At 33.5% G+C, this 24,831-nt stretch overlaps 1 protein-coding gene across 1 annotated transcript; it reads right to left on the bottom strand.

Annotated features, from left to right (window-relative positions):
- Positions 1-7,170: 7,170 nt before the first annotated feature.
- On the bottom strand, positions 7,171-10,844 carry LOC129909675 (uncharacterized). Its single transcript, XM_055986749.1, has 4 exons — positions 10,519-10,844; positions 9,943-10,459; positions 8,990-9,885; positions 7,171-7,240 (listed from the first exon to the last, which is right to left on the bottom strand). Exons 1-4 carry the CDS (start codon positions 10,842-10,844, stop codon positions 7,171-7,173), a joined length of 1,809 nt encoding a protein of 602 aa, XP_055842724.1.
- Between the last annotated feature and the right edge of the window lie 13,987 nt (positions 10,845-24,831).

Genomic DNA, 24,831 nt, shown 5'->3' with positions numbered 1-24,831 from the left:
TGACTGAAGCCTTCAGAGAACCCATCACAAGAACTAAATTCAGAGAATAGTAAGTATGTGCTAAAGAGTGATTTTTGAAGAGCAGTCTAGCTCAAAAATATAGTGAACAAAATTGTTTGTGAAATATCATCCATCATATGACACATGTTTTTAAAGTACTTTTTGATGCTTAATCTAATGACATAAAAATTAATTCAATACGATTGCTCTAAGAAAAGTTATTGCCAATTAAAAACTAGAGTGCTTGTTTTTTTACCTCAACATGTAAAATATAACCAAAACCCATGTTAAAAACATGCTACACTGATGGAATTCGGAATGAAGGTTTTAGATAAAGCAGGGACAAAGGATTCAAAAAGTTTTTAAAAATATTTTTGGTGAAAGGGTGTTTTTTTTTTTAAGAAATGATGAAATTCGAAATCAGTACCACAAAAAACTGGAAAAAATTGATACACCAATGAAAATTGGTGAAAATGTTTCATTTATAACAGAAACCAAGAACCCAAACAGTCTATTCAAATATTTTAGGTGAAAATTTGTTTTTTTGGTAAATAGGGAAAATCCGCGATAAGTCCGATAAAATCAATAGTATAAAAGGTAGCTTCACAAAATTCATTAAATATGTTCTCTTTCCATTGGGAATTACGAATAAAGTAAACCTATAAATTTTTTTCATGTAGAAGTGTGTTTTTTTTTTATTTTTTAGATTAGAAACAAGAATATAATGTGTCTATAAAAATATCATGGTTAAAAGGTTGTTTTTTTGAGTGAAAACAAAAATGATGGGTCACCCTAATGAACTTTGGTAAGAAAATTGAATTTGAGATAGAAACCAAGAATAAAGAGTTTTCATAAAAAAAATTTAGGTGAAAGGGTGTTTTTTTTTCGAAGAGACAGTATAATCTGTAATTATTGTTCCCAAGCCAATGATTCGTGTAAAACGTCTTAGAACTTAAGTATAAACGTTTAATTTGCCATCAAAACCAAAAATAAAATGAATTAAATATTAACGCGTCGTTGTTCCTATCAGCTTTGTAGGTAAACCATAAAACAGATTTCGTTGAGCGTACATGATGGTTTTAGAGTAAAGCTTGTATGTACAACGTACTTAGAGAAAAAAAACTGGATATGATTTAGCTAGATTTATCCACCAGCGGGACTTAAACACATCAAATGCCAACTACCGGATAGTGTGGAGTGAGCTGCAGTGCACCAACAACATGCTCCGTAACGCCATTCAACACTTCAACAACACACAGTTCCAGAAGAGACTGCAGTCAATAAAGCCCGGACCTGATGCCTTCAAGAATATCAACCGAATTGTTGGAAAGAAGTCACCAATGCCGAAAGTTATTAACACCAACAATGGAGAAGCAACAACATCTCAGGAAAAAGCAGAAGCATTTGAAGCCCACTTCGTAGGTAACTTCACACCGAACCCTTCCGCAGACCCAGTCTTCTTACAGGAAATGGAAGCATCCATCCGAAGGACCTTAGTACCTACCATCGATGTAGCAACATTCAGCAACACCAATCCCGCAAGTGATCCAGTTGTCAGCCCAAACCTGAGCACCCCAGAAGAGATTGCCGAAATAATTAGCCTATCCAAACCTAAGAAATCAGCAGGACCGGATGGCATTTCCAACTTCGTCATTAAGAGGCTCCCGCAGACAATATTAATCTTCTTAACCATTATCCTCAACAACTGCATCAACAACAGCTACTTCCCGCAGAAATGGAAAACTGCAAGAATCGTGACAATTCCTAAGAAAGGTGCGAGGGACATTATATCTAATTACAGGCCAATTTCTCTTCTCAACAACCTAAGTAAGCTCTTGGAAGAGCTGACACTGAGGAAGCTCAAGAAGTTTTGCAGCGATTTCAACATTATCCCAGACATGCAGTTCGGCTTTCGGGAGAAGCACTCCACACTGCATCCGCTCATGAAGTTCCACCAAGACATCACCTCAGCTTTGAACAACCATCAAGTTACCGTCGCATGCTTTCACTGGATGTCGAGAAAGCATTTGACAGCATATGGATAGAAGCCCTTATCCATAAACTTCATTTACTAGGCTTCCCTGTAGCACTAATAAAAATCATTTTTTCTTTTCTTTCTTCTAGGAACTTCTTCGTACAAGTGGAGGATAGAAAATCAGCATGAAGTTGCCCAAGGATCAAAACTTGGTCCCTTCCTCTATAGTATCCTGACGTCAGACCAGCCGCTTGCAAGTGAGTGCGAGAACCTGCTTTACGCTGACGATTCGCTCACATACTACAAGTCCGTCTCGCCAACGATAGCTGCCAGGAAAGTTGAAGCTCACATTCGAAAACTGTATGAGTTCTACAGTAAATGGGGTATCCGGATCAACTCATCAAAATCGGAATTACTGTGCTTTAGACGAACAGGAGGACGAAGCATTCGGTCAGCTGCAAACTGTAGGAGCATCACACTTACACTACCTGATGGTACTAAATTGGCAGCCAAACGCAACGCGAAGTATTTAGGGATCAACTTTAACGAGCTCCTGAGGTTCAACCTTCACTCTAGGTCTGTCCTGAAAAAAGCCAACTACGCCTTCCATCGCCTTCACCCCCTGATGAAGAGAAGAAACGGATTAAGCCAACCAACGAAACTCCTGATCCACAAGCAGCTTCTTCGACCTGTCATCGCCTATAGCTTTCCGGTATGGTATACCATTTCCAAGACAGCCATGAAGGAACTTCAAATTTTTGAGAGGAAAATCCTGAGGATCTGCACCGGACTTTACTTCGATCGACAGCGACAAAAATACTACAGCAACGAGCGACTTTACGAGGAAGCAAACATCATGACGTTGGAAAAGTATCTGCTGCAATCTGCAAAGAAACTTGTCGGAAGCATCGCCAACCACCCCAATCAGCTGATGAGAAGCATGAGAACCCAACAACGACATCCCGAACCCAGATACCTTAGTGCTTTGGATATTCTGGATGAGCACATAATCCCAACCGACAACGAGGAAGTAGTTTACTTTTACGCCGATACGCAATCGGCCTACTACCGCGGCTAAATGCCATACCACCCAACCCACCATAATCAATACCGCAACTGGACAACCGGGAAGGAACACCCAGAGGATAACCTAGTCAGCAGACTTGTAAAATTAAGCCTATTCATGTACTATATTTAAATATATTTTATCTTTTATCCATTGTATAAGGTTAGGCCCCATATGTGCCAACAAATTTTACATCAATCAATGTATCTTATTAGAAATAAGTTTAAGCTTAAGTCAATTGTATATAGTATGTTCAATAAAACAAAATTGAAAAATTGAATTGAAATTTAGCTAGATTTTTTGTATTTTGTTCATCTGTTCTGTCAATGCTTTTAAACTAATGAATACATTTTAATAAAAGAAGTAACGTTGGGAGCGTTACGATTTGCCGCTGGCTATAGACTCTGCTTATTCATCTATATCTTTCGTATGTTAACCTTTGGGAGTTTTTCTGATTCAATTTTATCAGTTTTAACGTAAAAGTTAATGCCAAAACCTTAGTTTCTTCTATTTTTCCCATAACACCCTTTTCAAACAGCATATCTTTGTGTCTCTAGAAAATGTTTGTCACGGAAATATTTCTTCACACCAAAATAAACTTTCACTTGTTTTTATACAATAAACTTAAATCTTCAACTTTAGACTAAGCCGCATTATTTCCTCCTCCACAAAAACACTGACAAAAACTTCTTTATTTGAGTAACTAGCTTATACTAAGCCCAATCAAGATAAACAAAAAAAAAAAAATAAAACATCAGCTTGTATAGAAGAAGCTTTCAACTTTCAACCCTCAGTCATCATCTTAATTAAAAGCGACATAATTCGTCATAAATCTCTGTCTAAATGATTTCAGACAACAGACACTAATGGCATGTCGACGTGTCATGTGGTGGATATAATGCCGACATCACGCAACTCCCTTATAAATCCACCTCGTACCACAGACTTCCCTCATTCCTCGCTTAAGCTAACCGGCTTGTTTGTGGAAGCCCCATATTATGTTGTTGTTTAACACAACCCTCTCTCACCTGTCAAACACATGAATCTACCAACTTCATTGGATGCTTCCGCCTCCACCATCCTCCCTTGCTTGCTTGGCTGCCACTCATTACAAGCTTCAACACACAAACACACTGCAGAGGAATATTAAAAGAAAATATCAACGGGGAAACATTTTAACGGTGGAGTAATTTAATAACAAAAGCACGATGATCCGGATGTGGAAAAGCCCAAACGCAACACCATCATACAAGCAAAAAAGCCAGCAACTTGACGTGAGAAGTTGACTGCCATTTTGCCACCCAGGAACTGTTAAAAGTCAACATTAACCAAAAAACACCTGGGAAGCATATGATGATGCCTTTGTGGCTGCTTATACTCTGCTTACACCGCCAATCGAGCTATTAGGGTTTGGTATTTAAGTCAAATTAACCACTAAATTGGTAAATATTTGAAGGCATATGGGAAATTTGGCATGAATATGCTAGTAATAATGACAGCTATAGGGGTTTAAGGAGTAAGCGATTCACAAATCCTAAGTTAAGTACCAGAGTTTGGTTTTGGAGTTGTAGAAGGGAATTGGCTTAAGTTGTTGTCAGTGAACTAGTTAACTTCAGGTTAGATATCTATGTACTTTGCAGAAATTCACATTATACCTACTGATTTTATGTGAAAAAGGACTTTGCGGTGACATGGCAACAAGGCGACAAGGCGACATGGCGACAAGACGACAAGGCGACAAGACGACAAGACGACAAGACGACAAGATGACAAGACGACAAGACGACATGGTGACAAGGCGACAAGATGACAAGACGACAAGACGACAAGACGACAAGACGACAAGACGGCAAGACGGCAAGACGGCAAGACGGCAAGACGACAAGACGACAAGACGACAAGGCGACAAGGCGACAAGACGACAAGACGACAAGACGGCAAGACGACAAGACGACAAGACGACAAGACGACAAGACGACAAGACGACAAGACGACAAGACGACAAGACGACAAGACGACAAGACGACAAGACGACAAGACGACAAGACGACAAGACGACAAGACGACAAGACGACAAGACGGTAAGACGACAAGACGACAAGACGACAAGACGACAAGACGACAAGACGACAAGACGACAAGACGACAAGACGACAAGACGACAAGACGACAAGACGAGAAGACGACAAGACGACAAGACGACAAGACGACAAGACGACAAGACGACAAGACGACAAGACGACAAGACGACATGGCGACATGGCGACATGGCGACATGGCGACATGGCGACAAGACGACAAGACGACAAGACGACAAGACGACAAGACGACAAGACGGTAAGACGACAAGACGACAAGACGACAAGACGACAAGACGACAAGACGAGAAGACGACAAGACGACAAGACGACAAGACGACAAGACGACAAGACGACAAGACGACAAGACGACAAGACGACAAGACGACATGGCGACATGGCGACATGGCGACATGGCGACAAGGTGACATGGCGACAAGGTGACATGGCGACAAGGCGACATGGCGACCAGGCGACAAGACAGTTTTATAGACAGTCAACTACTACCACAATTAGACACGACCAATACGTATTGTCCATTAATCCTAGTCTTCTTGAATGCTTTTAGTAGGACTTTAACTGACAATCTCTTCCTGGATATTTAGAACGAAATTATATCTCTTTAATATTATCTCTCAAAAATATCCTTTTAACTTCATATAGCACAAAAAAGGATATCCCACTTCTGATACTGCCCAAAACATGGATATCCACATAAAGCCAAACCTCCTATTAATACAGAGCAATCAATTATCACACCTTAGAGACTTAACTGTATATGAACATCTTGTAATTGTTTAAGACCCCGGAAAACTTAATTTTCTCTCTCGCTTTTGCTGGAAATTGAGTGCGAAAATTACTCCTAAATACCCATAAGGATATTATACAGCAGACCTTAGGTCGTTCAAGAATCCTGCCAATAGATTCAAATAACGAAGTGTTATAGCTTTAGCAATATATACGAGTACCTTAACACACAAAGTCATTCTCATATAATGTCAGAGAATATATGTTGTGTTTCATATATAGCTTGGAGAGTGTGGTGCGTTGTCTTTGTGCTTTGGAAACCATTAAATGTATATGTTCAAAGTCCTGTCTAAGGAAATGAATCTAAGATATAGTATAGTGAACTTACTACTACTTTATACAAAATAATAAAACCGAAAAGCATCCTGAAGATGGTTTTGGCAATTTATTTGCATTATATTTATACATTTGTATATGGCAATGGTAGAATATGGCAATAACACAAGGGATATACTACATATATGCAAAGGATCAAAAGCAATACATAATCCGATGAAAAGCCAATTTCGAAAATTTCGGAATTTCCGTCCAGCTACGCGCAGTATATCAAACAGTTAATCGTCTTCATCACATAGAGAATTCAATTGCTTTCACCTTTTAGTATATTTTGTGGTTTGGAATTTATATCCTTCTTGAGGAGTTATGGTGGAAATATATCCTTCCTGCTTCGGAATGAACTTATTTCCACACTTTTTTTCATTTTTATTTTCTTCATGTGAAAAGTGACTACAATTCTGTGTAATTAACAAAAAGAACAAGGATCCTTACACGTATAAGAGTCTTATCTACATCCTAACAACAAAAAGGAAGCGGAAGAAGATGGGTGTCCTTTATCCACACACAAAATCCATGGACTAACAAATTGGCAAAGTTTTCTAATTTGATTTTGTGATTTCATTCAGCATTGTTTAATACAAGGACATCATCTTTAGAGTGTGTGAGTAGGAGTATGTTGGAAATAGTTGGTAAGCTATATAGAAGACATCCAGAAAGGAAGGATGATGGGTTTCCATGTCGAAGGATTAACAGGATACATTTAACACTGGGAATTAGTCTCGGTTATAAGTTTTTTTTCCTTGTCCTCCTGTCGGTATTGTTTTTATGTTCCGTTTGTCTATCTTCTTATAAAGGACTTGTTAGCTTTAGTGCTCTAAGTAGGATTTTTGGAATCTATATAAGAAGAATTTTTGTGTTTCTCATGGGAAAGAGCTCATTAGCAAAGAATAGTATTGAACTAAATCTCTTTATTGCTGGTATTCAGAGAGGGAAGGGCAAACATTGTCTATCAATGATCCTTGTGTTTTATTAGTTGTTCTTGTTAAATATAAAATACATGTTTAAATAAGCTCAATTGGATAAAATTAAGTGAAAATAAAAACAAGGATTTAGGTTATTTTTAACTTTTGAGTTTATTTTTAAAATAAAGGCAAAATAACTTTTAAATGTTTTATTTTCAAACATGTCTTTCGCAAGGATTTTATCTACATTCTTAAAATTTAAGGTCACTCGAGATTGTTCTTTATTTAGGAAAAACACGAGGGAAAGAAAGGTCCGACATTTTTGATCTTCTTGAAAGTGTCAGCACTTAGCTGATTGATTGTTGCCTCTTCTGGAGCTGGGTATCGTTGAATTGATGTAGGTCCTAAACAAAGTGTTCTGTACAATTAATTTTGCTATGTTGCTGTTGTTGGTATTTAGTTCAGTCTGGTGGATTAAAAGACTATTTTTTTTTAAAGGTTTTCGAAAAAAAAAATGCCTGAAAAATAAATTTTTAAAAATTTCCTCCAAATTTAAGGCCTATCCATTTAGGTAAACAGATTAAATATGATTTTTTTAAAGATTTTCGAAAAATCTTAACTTACTAAAAATACATTTTAAAAATTTCCCCTAAATTCATCGATTGAGATACCAAAAGAAAGGTTTTTTTAACCTTTATTCATAAGTTTAACCAAAGAGTTTCTTTAATTTTTTTTTTTTTGGGTCCTGAGCACTCCCTCAGCTGTCACATTGTAAGATCCCTGTAATAGTATAGGGCCCCAGTATTTGACAATGCAGTTTTTGAAATGATCCATAATTTGTGTCCGTTGTGTTTTCGGCGATTCATGTAGGAAGCTAAATGGACATTAAAAGTTTTTCCAGGTTTGCCAAAATACAATTTTCTTAACGGTTTTGGTGTGCTAAGATCGAATTCTAATATCGTCACAGTATCAAAAATTTAATTTTGGATCTGTTTTTGAGGCTATGTGAGGGTAGTTTTTTTTTAAATATATAATTTGTAATAGTGTCCAAAAGACTTTAATTTCGTCTTTTGAAAATTATTTTAAAAACTGTTACATATTCAATTAAAACAAATTTCCAAACCCGCAAAGACATAACCTCAAAAAATATGTTAAAAACGTTACCTATTTTGATTTTCTAACATCCATGTCTTAAAAACGAGATGTGATAGGACTTTTCTGACCTCAGATTCAAGCTCAACACACGAAATAAACTTTTCAATTGTGTTCCTGTAAAAAAAAACTTTTGTTGACCATGGTTATTTGGTATTAGAGGAGGTCTGAATTTTCAAAAACCTTTTTGTCATTTCTCAGAAAATCGAAATAAAAAAAGAAAAAAATATGATTTTTCATACGATATTCATTTTTATCGGTGCTATTTGTACGTTCAATTTGAAGTTTTCATTTAGCTTGTGTTATGGAATGTGTTAAACAAACCTGCATTAACTTAGTTTGAAAAAAAAAAGTGAAAAGTGATTTGAACCACTTTTGAAAAATCACTCCAAATCAAATCGGAGTTGTTTCCCGTATTTAAGATATATTTATTAGTTACTCCACTATTTACAGCAAAAAAAGTAGTTTACATACTTTTTTAATGGTTAAATAGATTTTTATTTCAAATAACGGTATTTTTCTTAGAACTATCTTGCAACAATAAATAATTTATTTTTGCATCCATTCAAAAATTCTCTTTAGAAATTTAATTTTTATCGAAATTACTTCCAAACAAAACACTAAAGTAGAAATTCCTAATAAAAAACCGCACATGTATAAAATTCCATCCAACTGCTCCAATCCAATAGTAATTTCCTTCGGTGGTCTTTCGAGTTTAAAAAATGAAAAATCAATTGCCTGCTCCACCCAAGCATCCATCAATCCAAATGCATTAGTCCGTAAAATATACGTATTTAATCGATCAGCCAAGAATGAATGTTTCGTCAAATAAATGCAAACATTTTGATTCATAAATGCCTCCTTCAAGGTCGTCAAAACTCCAATTTTCCTTCCCTTTCCCAAATAATCTAAAATAAATTCAATTGGAGCTGCAGTCATAAGTTTTTTATCGGCATTTCGTTCAAGATATTGAAAAACTTCTGCAGTTTGAATATTATCCAAAGAGATCTTCTTCGTTGGCATATCTTTGAATATACCAATGTTACCCATTTCATTCCATCCAGGACGATTCAGGACAAAAGTGTAGTTTAACTTTAGGACCTCATCGATGGTCGAGGGTGGTTTCATAAAAATATTATTCCGAATGATATGATAGATTATGGCTCCGTATTTTGTTCGGATTACCAAAACGAATAAGACCCAAGATGTGATGAAAATTCGTTTAGAATTTTGTGTCGGTTCAACCGTAGAATTTCCCAAAGTGTACGAAAAGTGATTAAGCCAGACCGAAGGCCTATTTGTCGGAATGAATTTGAAAAATGTATCTTGAATTTTTATGAAAATCAAATAGAATACTAAGGTAGCGAGGAATGCAGTGAGCAAAGCTATTGAAGCTTCAGGCTCAAATGGAAACCAAAGGGCTAGATCGGGCTTGAAATTTGTCGAAGACTCCATTATGATCGGCATGTTTTTAGACTGCAAATATGTATCAGTAGCTGTTAGAACTCTACTGCGATTTTCAGAGAACCAAATGCAACCAAGACTCAAGTCGGCTTCTTTTTTACGAAGCTAAAAATTGAAAGAGGTTTTAAGACCTTTAAGATTTTTCATTAACCAATTACAAACCATTTCCACAGCTCCAGTGCTCAAGTTACCAAATATAACTCCTCTAAGCTCGTTATTTTTTGGCACAACAACTTCAATGTCGAAATTCATTTTGACACTCAGTTCATGCAAAAGCTTGCCTTCAAAACCTCCAATTACATCACGTCCCTTTTTTGAAAAGTCCAATGTCAAGTACGGTGGAATATCATAAGTCGCGACTCTCAGTGGACAGTCGTACAAATCGTGTAGTTTTGAGGGGAATATTTTGTCGCTTTGCATTTTACCATTCTCAAAACGATTTATCTCCACGGGAATGACCTTTCGGCAGTGAGTTTTTGAAAATGGGAAGTAACTGTAGACAATTATGTCCCCTAGAGCTGTTTGTACTTGAACATTGACATTGATGATGTAGTTCTGCCAGCAGTAGTCGAAGATTCTTTGCATATCGTCATCGATGTACAAGTCGTCAGTTTTTAGAAAAATGTGATAGTATTCGTTGATGTCGTAGTTTCTAACATTCGAAGCTGGGTCAATTTTTCTGAGGGAAAAAAAGACCAATTTCAAAGTAAAAAACTAATTTAATTTCAATATACTTACAAAAAAGTGTCTGAAGAATCTACAACAAAAATATTATAAAGTCTTTCACCGTGAATAGTTGGACCGACCTCCGAGTCACTATTGAAGACAATCTGAGTTTTGATATTGGAAAATCCATCCAAAAGTATTCTCGAGAGATCAGAATAAAAATTGATAGTTTGAGGTCGATCACTTGCCATCAGAAGTAAGAACGAAGTACTTCGAGGCATGATGAATCTTTGAATTACATAAAGAAGAGATTCAGCGATTTCCAAATTGATGTCACGCTCAGCGAAATCACCATTGGAACTTAATAAATAAAATTGTAGAAGTGGAATTATATTCATCACGAAACACAACAAAGTCCTTTAACTAACGTATATAAGCTGCTTCTTGAATAATGAATTTTATTGAAAATTGAACTACTATAAATAAGGATTTCAATGTAAATAAAAAGCACTTAAAAGAAGTAATCATGTTGGTCAATTAAGTTAGTCAAAAAAAGTTAATGATGAAATGAGGAAAACATTACTTAAGAGCTGGAAAGTTAAAAAAAACAAGTGTGTTGTCTTATAAAAACACTTTGTAGCTTTGTAATGGACAAATATAAAAGTTTCATCACGAGAACCTTATTCATAAATAAAGTAATTTGACTTGACAAAATATTCCGGAATTCGTTAATGACACGTGTTCGTGCGTATACCTATAGATAGAAAAACGTAGACCTGGCATCTTTATACAGTAGGGGGACACATAATTACATAATTATGATAACATATGAAAGTTTTCACTCATAGATGGCGTTGTAAATGGATTTAAATTTTATTTTTCCAATGTCGAATAATTATTCTACATTAATATTTGTAATTATTAACAAGTAACTTACGAGTATAACCCCCAAGTTACTTTGTAAAAAGTTAATATTGTCAAAAGGACAATAATTCGTTAGGAATTTCAACGTACCGACGACGTTTTTGTTTTGAGAACCAAATATATGTAGAATGAGCTTTTCGGTAAAAAGATGTTTTTTTTTAATAAAGAAATCAAATGTACCTCCGAACAAAATCTATAAATTTCTCCTTTTTGAAAAAAAAAAACACTCTTTAATTAAAATGAATTGTCTTTCACTAAATCTTGACTCTTATTCTAATGTAACATTACCTACTACCTGATTTCAATCGGGTTCTTTTTTAAATAATTTTTGGCAATAATTACTTATGTTTCTTTCACCCAAAAAACACTCATAGGCCATAGATTCATTTCAATTTCTGTTCTCATTACAAATAGAATGTTCTCAACGAATCATTGGCTTACATATTACAGAATCTATACCCTCCTCGACAACTAAAAAACCTCTCCACCCAAATTTGTTTGTAGACGCAAATCAAAAAAATTTGCAGAGCCAAGTCTCATGATGGTAAAAACTTTTTTAAATGCCTGTTTTTAAAAATATTCTAATGAAAAGTCATTCAATTTAAATATCAAATGATTTGCGGTTCACTGTGGCGTATGTGTAACATTTATTTCTACCTATAAAAAAATACTTAAACAGCTAGTATAAGATACCTATCACTGACCAAATAATCTTAACAATTCATCTTTAATAAGAATTTCATAATTTCAAATGATTTTCACAACTGTTATTTAAAGTTTTACATAAATCGCAAAGTCAGGATTGAATGCTTTAAAACATACATACCTACATTAAATAATCGACTTTGAATTGTTACCTTTCTTTTAAAATTTTTTAAATTAAACCTACAATTTTTCGAAAAAATAAATGTCGGAATATTTCAAACATTTATAAATAAATAAAATGCACGACTGAGTTGCACGAACTTACTCTGAATGAAATATTGCTCAGAATGGTTAAGGTTTTTTATGTAAAAAATCATAATTAATTTTAATTTTACTATTAAAAATATCAAAACGTGTGAAGTTTAATTTCTTGTACACCAAATAACTTTGAGATTTTTATTTTGAGAATGTTTAAGTTTTTTTATAGATTTTTATTAATAAAATTTTTTAAATAAAAAAGAATATGAAATATGATTCTTAAGAGACTATTATTCAACATACAAATTAGCATTAAATTTTCAAAAGAAAATCATCGGCCCTTTAAAAAAAAAAATTATTTCAATATCACAACTACTTAAGAACTTGAAATCCGATAAGTCATTTAGGAGAAAGTCAGAAATCAAGAAACCATATTTATGAAAGGGATTGGGGACAAAATCCCGAAAACCGAAATCCCAAAAACCCAAAATCCCGAAAACCCCAAATCCCGAAAATCCAAAATCCCGAAAACCCAAAATCCCGAAAACCCAAAATCCCGAAAACCCAGAATCCCGAAAACCCAAAATCCCGAAAACCCAAAATCCCGAAAACCCAGAATCCCGAAAACCCAAAATCCCGAATGGGATCCCGAAATCCCGACAAATTATATAAAATGAAAAATTTGCGCAAATTTTTCATTTTATATAATTTTTCGGGATTTCGGTTTCGAAAACAATCCTAAGTGTGAAATTAAGGTGTTATTACGTAAAATACAATATAAGTTTATGATTCCGTTAATATCTCTTTTTTACATGATTTCAAGTTCTTATTGTGATTACAGCAATGTTTTGTAATGATTGAGTTAAGTTGGAAAATCATTGAACTAAAATCATTGAACTAAAATCAAAAGAATTATGAGTTTTAATATTTAACTTATGATAATTGTATGTTTAAATTGTTTTTAATTGGTTTTAATTTTATGTTTCAGTTAAAATTTCAGTGAAACACAGTTTTGAGGAGTTTTTTATTTTTTCTGTTTTTTTTTCGGGATTTTGGCCTTTCTGGATTTTGGGTTTTCGGGATTTTGGGTTTTCGGGATTTTAGGTTTTCGGGATTTTGGGTTTTCGGGATTTGGGGTTTTCGGAATTTAGGGTTTTCTGGATTTTGGTCTTTCTGGATTTTGGATTTCGGGATTCTGTCCGTCTCCCTTATGAAAGATTGATGATAAAGTTTCCAAAAATATGTTTTTTTTTTTAATTTCAGTAGTAGGACCTTACAATTTTTTTTAAATTAGTAGTAGCACCCACAAATCTTTTTAAATTAAAATCATTAAATCATTTTTTGAGAAAAACCGTCAATTTTGGTTCTTAAAGAATGATATCAATTTTCCGGGATCGGGTCAAAATTCTGCCTTCAAAATTCTGCTTTTCAAAATTCTGCCTTTTCAGCGAAAATTCTGTTTTCCAAAATTCTGCTTTTTTTCTGTTCTGTTTTTCAAAATTCTGCTTTTTAGAATTCTGCTTTTCAAAATTCTGCCAGCATTATATTTTAACAAAAAAAATTCTGCTAATTCTGTTTTTTTTTTTTTATAGCATATGCGCTGGCTAAAGAAAAATACACCTCATTAATGTAATTCAACATTGGTACTTTCCTAATTTTTTTTATTTAAGTGTCGCAAATATTTTTTGAAATGCATATACTGACTTTCTTTCAAATAAAATATGTATACTAATTGGAACTGATGTTGTAGGTATATTTCTTTTCTTATTCAAATTTTTGAATATTCATCTTTATTTGATAAATTAATAAATTTTTAGTTATTTTCGGAAATGTTTAATATTAAAAACCTTTTCTTAATATTTTCAAATTTATTCATTTATAAAACAAAAATTAATTCGCATTTAAAAAATGACAAATTATGTAGGTAAGTAATCAAATAAGCAGATAATTTTTCAAAAAGATGATTTTACAGAATTCTGCAAAAAATTAAAAAAGGGTTTGGAAAATGTTTAAAAGCGCGCGCTTTTTAACATTTTTTAAACCCTTTTTTAATTTTTTGCAGACTTTTGAAAAGCAGAATTATGAAAAGCAGAATTTTGACTAACAGAATTTTGAAAAGCAGAATTTTGAAAGCAGAATTTTGTAAAGCAGAATTTTGACAAAAGAATTTTGACCCCGGCAGAATTTTGACCCCAACCCCAATTTTCCTTCTGAGAATTTTCCAATACTCACAAATCTATTATTTATTTTACAATCTTTTGCATTTATATTAACATATTAATACACATAGCATATTTTCAAATTCTTACAAAGAGCATTTTCCATGGGTGTTTTGTAAACATATGCAATATTTAAAATACAAAAATACATTTTAGAATTTTATTTATCTCCATCCATCGCTTATCTTTTAAGTTGGTTCATGGTAAAAGCGCCTTCAAATGCAATTTTTTGCACTTCAAACATACTGACAGACAGTTTGAGGAAATTCAAGCTTTTCCAGTAAAAAATAAAATGCACGACTGGGGCCGCACGTACTTGCTCTTGTAGTTCAAAGTATCTATATCTTAGATAACTATTGGAAATTAAAGATTTTCGTTAAATTTTGAAAAAAAAAATAAAAGTAAAAAAATTCCATTTAAACTTTTTTTTTCAAAACATTTTAGATTTTTTTTTACATTTTACAATTCTAAATGATAAGAAATATCTGTCTGCAAATTTTGAATAAAATTGGCTTAGCCTTTGATGAAATATACGACATTAACTAAAAAATGCATCAATTTGGCAGAAAACGGCAGCGCCATACCGTTCTAGGAAATTTTTGTGAAAAACTAAAAACGCAGTTTTGTTAAACTCATTAAGACTATAACGAATACCAAATTTAATCGAAATCGTTAGAGTCGTTTTCGAGAAAATTGCAATAACTCATTAACGATACACGGGAAGAGCCGACATTAGCGATAAAAAAAAAAGAAATTGTCATATTTCCAATATCCGTATTTTTTGAGAAAAACTAAAAACGCAGTTATATTAGATATACGTACAGCATTACTTGTGTCAAATTTAATCAAAATCGTTAGAGCCGTTTTCGAGAAAATTGCAATACCTCGAAAAGTTTGTATGGGAGGTATACGTTCTAGGCGAGATATTAAAAAACAAAAAAAAACCAACCTTGGAAATTATGAAATAATCATCTGTACCAAATTTCAAGAAAATTCGTCCACCTGTTTAGGCTGCAGCTTCTTGTACACCTTTTTTTGACGACGCACAGACGCACAGACGCACAGACGCACCGACGCACAGACCGACGGACGTCATGACGAAAACCACTTTTTCAGACTTCTCCATTATCGTAATGTTAGTTTTGATTAAAACCTCGAATTATTTTTTTGACACGAAACCAATACTTGCCCTATAGAGCAAGTAAAAAAAGAAATAACCACAAGAAAAAATTTAAATAAAAAATTGCACTACATAAACTCTGTACATGAGTCATGAATGAAAAGTATATTCAGTTGGTAGAAATGTCAGTCAGTTTATGATGGGCGGAAGTTCATTTGCATTCATATAACAAAACTTGACTGCAAACGCATATGCTGTATCCACCACAACAGAAGAATTTTTTTATTTGATGATAAAAAGCTGATATACTGCAACAATAGCAGGAAAATAAATATCCCAAAGGAGGAAAAATACAATTTATTTATATGCATAAAATATTAACACCCGAAAATAAAAAAAAAAAAAAAATTGATAAAAATAAAAGAAAAGGATTTCTCAAAAACGGATTTTGATGAAATATATCAAAAAATTAATTTAAGATCATTAAAACTGATTCATAATACTAGCCACTTCCAATCAGGATAATACACTTCTTCAAAATCATCCATAAAAGGTATCTTCTTATTTGTTAAACTGTCATCCAAGTTATCAAACCGCAATCCAATAAAAACCACCATCACCTTGATTATTATCAATAGCTTCTCCACACAGAAACGTCCATTTCATGCTTACGATAAGTCAAGCAATAAATAATCACAACACGTTCACGATGAAAAGAATTCCACCTCATCACAACTCCTAGATAGCTTGGTTATCTGATGGTTTGTTGGTATATAAACAAAAAGTAAAGAAGAAAAAAAAATTGAAAATAATCTGTTCGCCCTTCAGATGCCAACAATTGACTTTAGCCGGTGAGCTGTCATCAGCCCTAATCCTTGGCTATCAGTTATATTCAACTGGCGGGATGCCAACACAAAGGCTATATAAGACTCCTGAGTCCTTCTCAATTTACAAAACAAACTTTGGTCAGGTGTGTTGGTTTATGTATAAAGAATGTTGGCAAGAAAAAAACAAAAAAAAAAAAAAACGAAGAAGAGACAAGTAAACTTTTCATCGACCACAAAGTCAGACCATCCAGAAGAGGTTAGGATAGGTTAGTCCATCTATTGCAACCACCTGCTATGGCGTATATACAAAAAAAAACAACAAATACAATAGAGAAAGGACAACAGCAACAAGGCACTCTTGAAGCCCTTGTTGGAAATTCCGTTTTTCTTTGGATATACCTTTTTTTCCTAGGTAGACAAAAAAAGTCTCACTGCTATACCAAGACAGGATAGAAAAAGACTCCTTTCTCAACTTATAAAAGGATTTACGTAGCCTTAAGCTTCATATTTTGCCTTGCAACACATTTGCAACGTCATTGTCATCATCATCTTCTCTATTCTCTTTGACTCCGTCTCAAGTTATATTATAAAGGAATTTAGTTTGGAAAAGTGTGTGTGTGCGGGGAAAAAAATAAGGGATTTCCGGTCTTATAGCCTTGGTAGAGGTTGGGATAGCTTTTCCCAAAAAAGCGAGATTCAATTTTTTTTTTTGTGCATATTTGCTCTTGATCTTGTGGCTAACTTAAAGGGATTTTCGAAATTTTTCAAAAAGAAACTTCTGTACATAAACGATAGAAGTAATCGGAGTTTTGGAAGATAGGGGATTTTTATAGAGGAAAATAAAAAAATATGAAATTATCATAAGCTGTTTGGGTTAATTTTTTGAAAGTGTCCAGACTGATAGGGTTTTATCCTGTCGTTTATTGGAGTTGGAGTAAAGTTTCTAAATACCTAAGGTTATTGCCTTTTAAGCTGATAGTAACGTGTGGGGCGGCATTTTTATTGCAAGTATCTTGTCTAGATGATTTGGATAAAAAATTATTTAAAATCAACGGTTATACCAAAAGTAACGTACTGTACGTTTTTTGTAAAGACAAAAACTATATCTTTTAATATGTTTTTAAATAAAGCTGTTTAATTGACTTGTTTTTGAAAAATTAGATTTCAAAATCAAAATTTTGAAAAAAAAACTTATTTCTTTTAAAATTTTATGTAATTAAGTGCTAATTTAAATTACATAATTTAATGTTCTTATTTGTTTTTTAACGAAAACTGAAAACTGGATACAAGAACGTCTTATCGTTTTCGATAAATAAAAAACAAACCAAAACTACTTTTTTTTCAAAAAAGCCATATATTTTTTTTGAAAATTAATTTTTCAAAAACTGTTCCATTAAACAGATTTATTTAAAAACAATGTGTACAAGTACAAGTCTTTGGCGTTATAACAAAGTACAGTACGATATTAATGGTGTAACCGTTGATTTTTAATAATTTTTTTTTCAAATTAAGTAATTTTTTTAAAAAATCTCCCGTCTCGGCTAAACGGAGGGGAATAGACACCCCCGTCCCATAACATTGTTTTTCTTGCCTTGACTCAACCCATACGCTCTAGCTTATTGGTACGTTCCTCCCGTATATCCTTCATCTCAATGGTTGCCAACCCAAAAACCAAGTATCATAGCTTTGGTATTCATAACTCTGGGTTTTCATAACTTCGGTTTTTCGTAACTTCGGTCTTTCATAACTTCAGTCTTTCATAACTTCGGATTTTCGTAACTTCGGTTTTGCGTAACTTTGACGCGGGTAACTTTGTGGCGCATAACTCTGGTATTCATAACTCCGTTACCATTTCGTGTGTTTTACTTAAAATTAATGAGCGCAATCTTAAAGATGCCACTACCTAGGACTTTTTATATCGATTCCACATTTTATTTTTAACTGAAAATAAAATAGTACGCATACGCCACAGTGACCCACTTCATAGTAACAAATGTTTCAAAAGTTCACAAAAATTCAATTTAGACAGCGCGCTGCGACATAATAGTATAAAAAGATTTTTTTTTTCTGACATATCGACACTGTAGCAGCATAGAGTAAAAATTTGGTTTAGTAGGACCACATTTGACTAACCACAGTCTAATAAATAAGATGACTCCGTTAAAAACATATATTTTCATTATGTCGTCACTGCGTAATGCCAATTCAGAGAAAGTTATTCCGCTTTTCAATAATATTTTAATGTACTTATTTTTTCGAAGCTGTTTTTTCTTTTTTTAAAGGTAGAAGTTTTTCCACTATCTATTTCCTTAAAATACAAATTTTCCATAAGATATTATGAAGGTGTCTTCTGTAATGAAGCTTCTAGTGATGATAAATTTGATGCGTTTAAAATTCCTTAAACCCTCCCAAGAGACAAAGTGACTTTTTTCACTTTAAATGGACTTTAAAGGAGACACTCTAGTACCCCGATATCAATATAAATATATTTATAAACAGACGATTGTTATTTGTTCCTATGTGTGTACCAAAGAATACTTGCGGATGAAGACCAATACCACTCCTGTATACTTTCAGTTCAAAAGGGAGGCGCAGGGAATTAAGTCCACTGAGGGACTAAGTTCTCATTCAAGGAGAACGAAATCCACTTAAGTAAAATGGCCTTTGTTCCCATGCAAGGCGGAATTGAACTCCACTCCCTAATGGGAACCTAGTACACACAAAAAAAAAAAATGAAAAGGGAACGTATTTTCAACAACGATTTAATACCTTAAGTAATCAAAAAAGAATCGCGCGATTTTTCGGAAAAGTACTTTGTATTTAAAAAAAAAAGGCGCAAGGACATTATGTCCCACTTTACTTGGGGATTCGGGACATGAGTCCCGGATTCGGGACTTTGCATTAATGTAGCTATACTATATTATTCTATTTAATGTGACCACAACTAACGAAATAGTAAGACCGAGTTTTTCTCTTGATTTAATTTTTCCAAATACAAAATTTGCAAATTTATTGATTAGTCGAAATTGCATGGTGACAGAATAAGATCATGGAAAGTGAAAGTTCAATCGAAAATAATAATTGTGATATGTATTTTCTTTGAGTTCATTCTACGTATACTAATTAGTAACTTTCGTGGCCCGCTTCGTGCGTCAGTTCTCAGAATTTTAACTGCCTTTTCGGGTCCTCTGTCCCGGTAACGCAATTTCGTTGATCCACTTAAGTGTTCAAAGTCGCCAGGCAGGTGCCAAACAACAGTTTTTATCTAAATAGTGACTTCCACGGGAATCTGCTCCACACGGGAACTCATTCTATTCCAAGTGGGAATTTATTCCACTCTTTGAAGTGGAATAAATTATCGCCAAACTTTGTCAGTTTGGAGAATGATTTTAATTTTTATCTGTATGTGCAATGTGGAACGCGGCGTTTTTCGGGAGCAAGATGGAAAGTACAGTAGACACGATCCAAGATATACAGTAGGGTGGATCAAAAAAATCACTTTTTCATTATTTTAATTTGCTCTACTGATAACTTGTTTTCTCTACACAAAATAATGCTACCCTAATTTTTTCAGAATTTTTCGATGATGTTTAGGGGTTGCGCGCACCCCTTTATTAAAAAAATAAGCTCTTTTAGTTTTAAATTTTTTTTTAAGCTTAAATAATTTTTTAATCGAAAAGCTGTTTTGAGTTGTATCAATAGATCAACTTACTTCAATTTTTCTTTTTTCAAAAAAAAAAAAAAAATATTTTTGACTGATTCCCATTCCGAGGCGTTAGAATTCGAAATTAGTGATAAATGCTGGGAAAAAAGCCTTAAAACTATGTTTTACTGGTTTTTATAACGGTTAAAATTATTTGTATCGTATTCCTCATCAAATTAACCATAAAAACAGTTCTTTTATATTGTTCAATTCTTCTTAAATTGATAAAAGAAAAATAATTTTTAAAAAAGATCGTACCAAAACAAGTGAAGGAAAAATGGGGGAGGGTACTATATCTTGGGCGCCGAGATTTGATAACGGTATTTTGTAGAGGAGTTAAATACGGTGGTATATCTGCCTCCGTTTAGGCGGGAATGGCAATTTTCTAAAAAATGGCTTGAAATAATAAAAAAAATATTAAAAAACGATAGCAACACTTACTGTTATGAATGATACTTTTTTCAAAAGCTAGAACTGTACACTTTATTCTAATTTTGAAATAAATTTATTTCAATCAATTTTTTTTTGAAATAATCGATTTAAAAGTAAAAAATTGGGAAAAAAAAAAGTTAAATAAAATACTATTTTTGTCAAGATTGTGGATTACAATACAAAAAATGGCTGATAAAATAAAGTGTCATAATTGATTTCTTATCAAATACTGAAGTGAATATGTTTTAATACTTTCTAGTTTTTGAGAAAATTGAAAAATAAAAAAAAACTTCTTTTTACCAGATTAGGTATAATTTGTATGGCTGTTTTTGATATTTTTCCACCATCAAAAAACATATCCGATTTTCAATATTATAATGCGCTGCGTCAACAAAAACATCATTAAAAAATATGAATAGTTTTCAAAATAAAATTTCGTGGAACCAGAATTACGATCTCGGATGATTTATGTAATTTTTTCGACGTTGAATCAAGATTAATAAAATTTACACTCAAAACTACAGAAATAATATTCATAATTTTTTTTTTTCAAATTATGAGTATGTGTTTTGAATAATTGCGAAATAAACCAAAGCTTAAAATGAAATTAAAATGACAAAAGTACACTTTTTATTAGAAACCCTTGTCATACGATTGCAGATACTGAAGAAAGATCCAAATCAATCTCTTGTTACAACTACACAACTTGTGTTGAGTATTCAAATATCTTTTTTTTGTTCAACTTCTTCAATTTATCCTTTACATTGGCATATTACTATCTTCTGTAAATTTCTATCCCTATCAGACTTAAAAAAGAAATAAAAAAAAAAAAAAACAATCACAGGTCCTTTTTCCCATCTACACCATAACTGAATTCGTCCTTATTTGTCAATGATAGCAATCTGCCTGTGTGAGTGGTATAAAGGCATCAAGGTGAATTTTGTGATATCACTATACGGCATCATCGTAGCCATCGTCGTCGTAGCATTTGCAAACATTGCTCTGAAATCTATATGCGAAGCACAATCTCCGTTTCTACTTTGCCGAGGATTACTTCAGAGGAAGTATATTAAATTCTATTACCTGAAGGAAAGGCGACTCTGACACAAAAGCTGAAGGTAAGTATATACTTACGTGTATAATATTATATCCGCACATACACACAAACACATACATATACGCCTTTTACACGTAAAACGAAGTCTCTTTTTCCTTTACTTACAACTCTTGGGACGTGTCAATAATAACGAATATGATTCTTCTGATGTCGTCGACGACAAACGAGAACGACAACGTATAGACACGGTGGATATTACCCCCAATAATATAGAGACGGAAAATATTCTGTCTCGTCATTGATAACTTTTACAGGGTGTTTCAGTTGTTTTTGATTTGACAACCCAAACGGAAAAGTTCCCAGAACAACAATGTTAATATCGACTTTTAATTTAAGTTCTGTTTACCATTTATTCCTCGTAAGTATCACAGGTTTTCCTGTTAGGTATCACGGTTTTCCCTAGCGACTACCACGTTAAGTATAGCGGACTGCCTTAAAAAGTATCACGGTTTGCCACATAAGAATCACAGGTCATTCTGGCAGTTACCATGAGCTATACCGGTAGATATCACGGGTGTCCCGGGATAATATCACAGGATGACCTAGTAGGTATCACTCATTGACTTGGCCAAAATCAATGGTGAGTTAAACTTTATTTAACTACATAGGGAGGTCGTTAAGTATCACGACTTAAGAGTATCACTGTCTGCTCTGAAAAGTATCACGAGCTGTCTCAGTATATAGCAAAGCTGCTCTAGTAAATATCACAGATTGAATCGATTATTATAACTATCACAGGTTGCCCTGGTAGTTATAGAATGTACGAATAGAACACAAGTTTCTCAGGTAGGTATCACGAATTTCCTTGGCTTTTCTGTTATGTATCAAACTACTTATCGTATCGGTGATTGACCTGATAAGTATCATGTGTTCTCTCTGTAGGTTTCACACTGCCTCAGTTAGTATCACGGTTCGCCACGAAAGATGCTCTAGTAGGTATCACAGATTTTTTTGAAAAATATCACAAGCTGTCGATTCACACTGAAAAGTATCACTATTTTCCTGATAAATATCACAGATTTTTGTGGATGGTATCATAGAACGTCCCGATAGGTAGCACAGGTTTTTGTGGTAAGTAACACGGGTTGCCCAAGCATTTATCACAAACTGTGCTGCTAAGTATCACTTAAATAAGTATTACGGATCGACCCGATAAGTTTAACAGGTTGCTTCGGTTAGTATCATGGTTTTCCCTGTAAGTATCACAGGTTGCTTGGTTAGGTATCATTGAATGATAAGTATCACGGGTTACCACAGTAAGTGGTATAAATATATCACAAGCTGCGCTGGTAAGTATCATGGATTGATCTGGTAATTATAATGGGCTGCCTCCATAAGTATCGCCTTCGAATATCACGGCTTGCCTCCTTTAAATCATAGGTTTCTCTGGTTAGTATGGTATAATGTTGAACTGGCATATATCGCAAACTGCGCTGGTAAGAAAATATCACTCCTCCTCTATTAGTATCATGGTTTTCCTTGTAGGTATCACAGGTTGCCCTGCTAGGTATCATAGAATGTGCCGATTATACGGGTTTCTCAGATAAGTATCATGGTTTGCCCCAGTACGTGTCACTTTTTTTTCCAATACACACCCTGTACATCTTTTTTAAAAGTAGATGATAGGACTTCCTCATCTCAATCTTTCCATGGTCTGGTAAAAAAGCAAAAAAAAAAAAAAACACACAAATCGAAATGAAGTTGTAAGAAAAAAAATGTGTGTTTTTTTTCTTGTATTCCACGTCTTCTTCCATGGTTGACATGATGGAAAAGTCCCTTTGGATGGTTAGTGTGTGTTGAGCCTCAGCTAGATAGATGGTTGAATTCATATTTAGTAGAGGTGCGGATAGGCACGTTATGGGGTAGCTCTAAATTGATTGAAATTGATGGATGAGTCTGCTCCTGCTTCTTCTGTAAATGCAGAGAAGAAGTAAAAAAAAAAATCAAACAAGCGTCTAACAACCCAACTCAACCAGGATTGAAGACCTCTTAAAAGCCAATACCAATAAAGTGCGTTGTAAATGAATTGACTTTTTTTTTTCTTCTTTTCTTTAGAGTAGGTACGTATGTATGTCTCCTGATAAAAAAAAGGAAATTTACAAGGATCTTCTTTATTACTTGTACGAGTGTTTAGCTTTGGCTTATATGAGTGGAAGTATAAAAGAACTGATATAGTGCTTGAGGGTGTTTTAAATATACACATAAGTACAATTCGTTACCGTAACTCAAAAAGATGGATCAAAAGAGTAAGCTTAAATGTAACATTTTGTATTATTGATATCGACAATTTATCAAAAGAAAGTAAATATAAACGATTTTTGAACCAGAAAAGAACATGAAAGAAATATGATATTTTAAGATACATTGATGACATATTGGTGTTTTAAAGAATATCTGTCAAATCAATTTAAAACACATAATATTTAAGCAGTGAACTATTTTTTTTATATTTTATATACAAAATTTTTAGATGCATTTGGTTAAATGGCATTACCATAAACAAAAATAGTTTTTCAAAATTTAAAAGAATCAACCAGTTCTTGTTGCATATTGGCCCAGCTGGCTTATTGTGATGGTACTTAGCCAAAGTATTTAAGTTGGTTGTACAGCCATTTTGGTGAAGTATGAATAAATTACTCTTTTGGTACAGTTGTGTTCAAAATAATAGTAGTGCCTGCAACAAAATAACATTTGTTATATTTACGGTGCTTCTATGGTTAAAAATTTAATTTCTTTGATGTCAAAGTTTGTAGCGGTCAATTACTAATAAATGTATCGTAATTTTAAAATGAAAAAGAAGGTGCCAATTCATTTTTCATTGATTTTTGGTTGTTCTTTCGAATTTGACCTGTTCAAAATAATAGTAGTTAAAGTTATTTTTTAAGAATTTAAAAGCGGTTTATAACTTAGAATATTTATTTTTGCTTTAAAAGTAAGTACTCATATAATTTGAATAATTTTTCAACAAAAAACGATTTGTTTCGGTTTTAATCTATTTAAAGTTCGAAGAGCAAAACACTGCAGTTCGGATAACAGAAACTTATACGAAAGCTGCTTCAAGAAGGGAAAACCTACTTGGTAATTCAAGTTTATATTAGGATGCTCCCCTACAATGGTAGCCAATGCAATAAAGTCAACGA

This window comes from Episyrphus balteatus, chromosome 2 (genome assembly GCF_945859705.1).
Source record: "Episyrphus balteatus chromosome 2, idEpiBalt1.1, whole genome shotgun sequence".
Taxonomy (NCBI): domain Eukaryota; kingdom Metazoa; phylum Arthropoda; class Insecta; order Diptera; family Syrphidae; genus Episyrphus; species Episyrphus balteatus.
The sequence above is the reverse complement of the archived record's forward strand: the minus strand, read 5'-3'. Positions and strand labels throughout refer to the sequence as shown.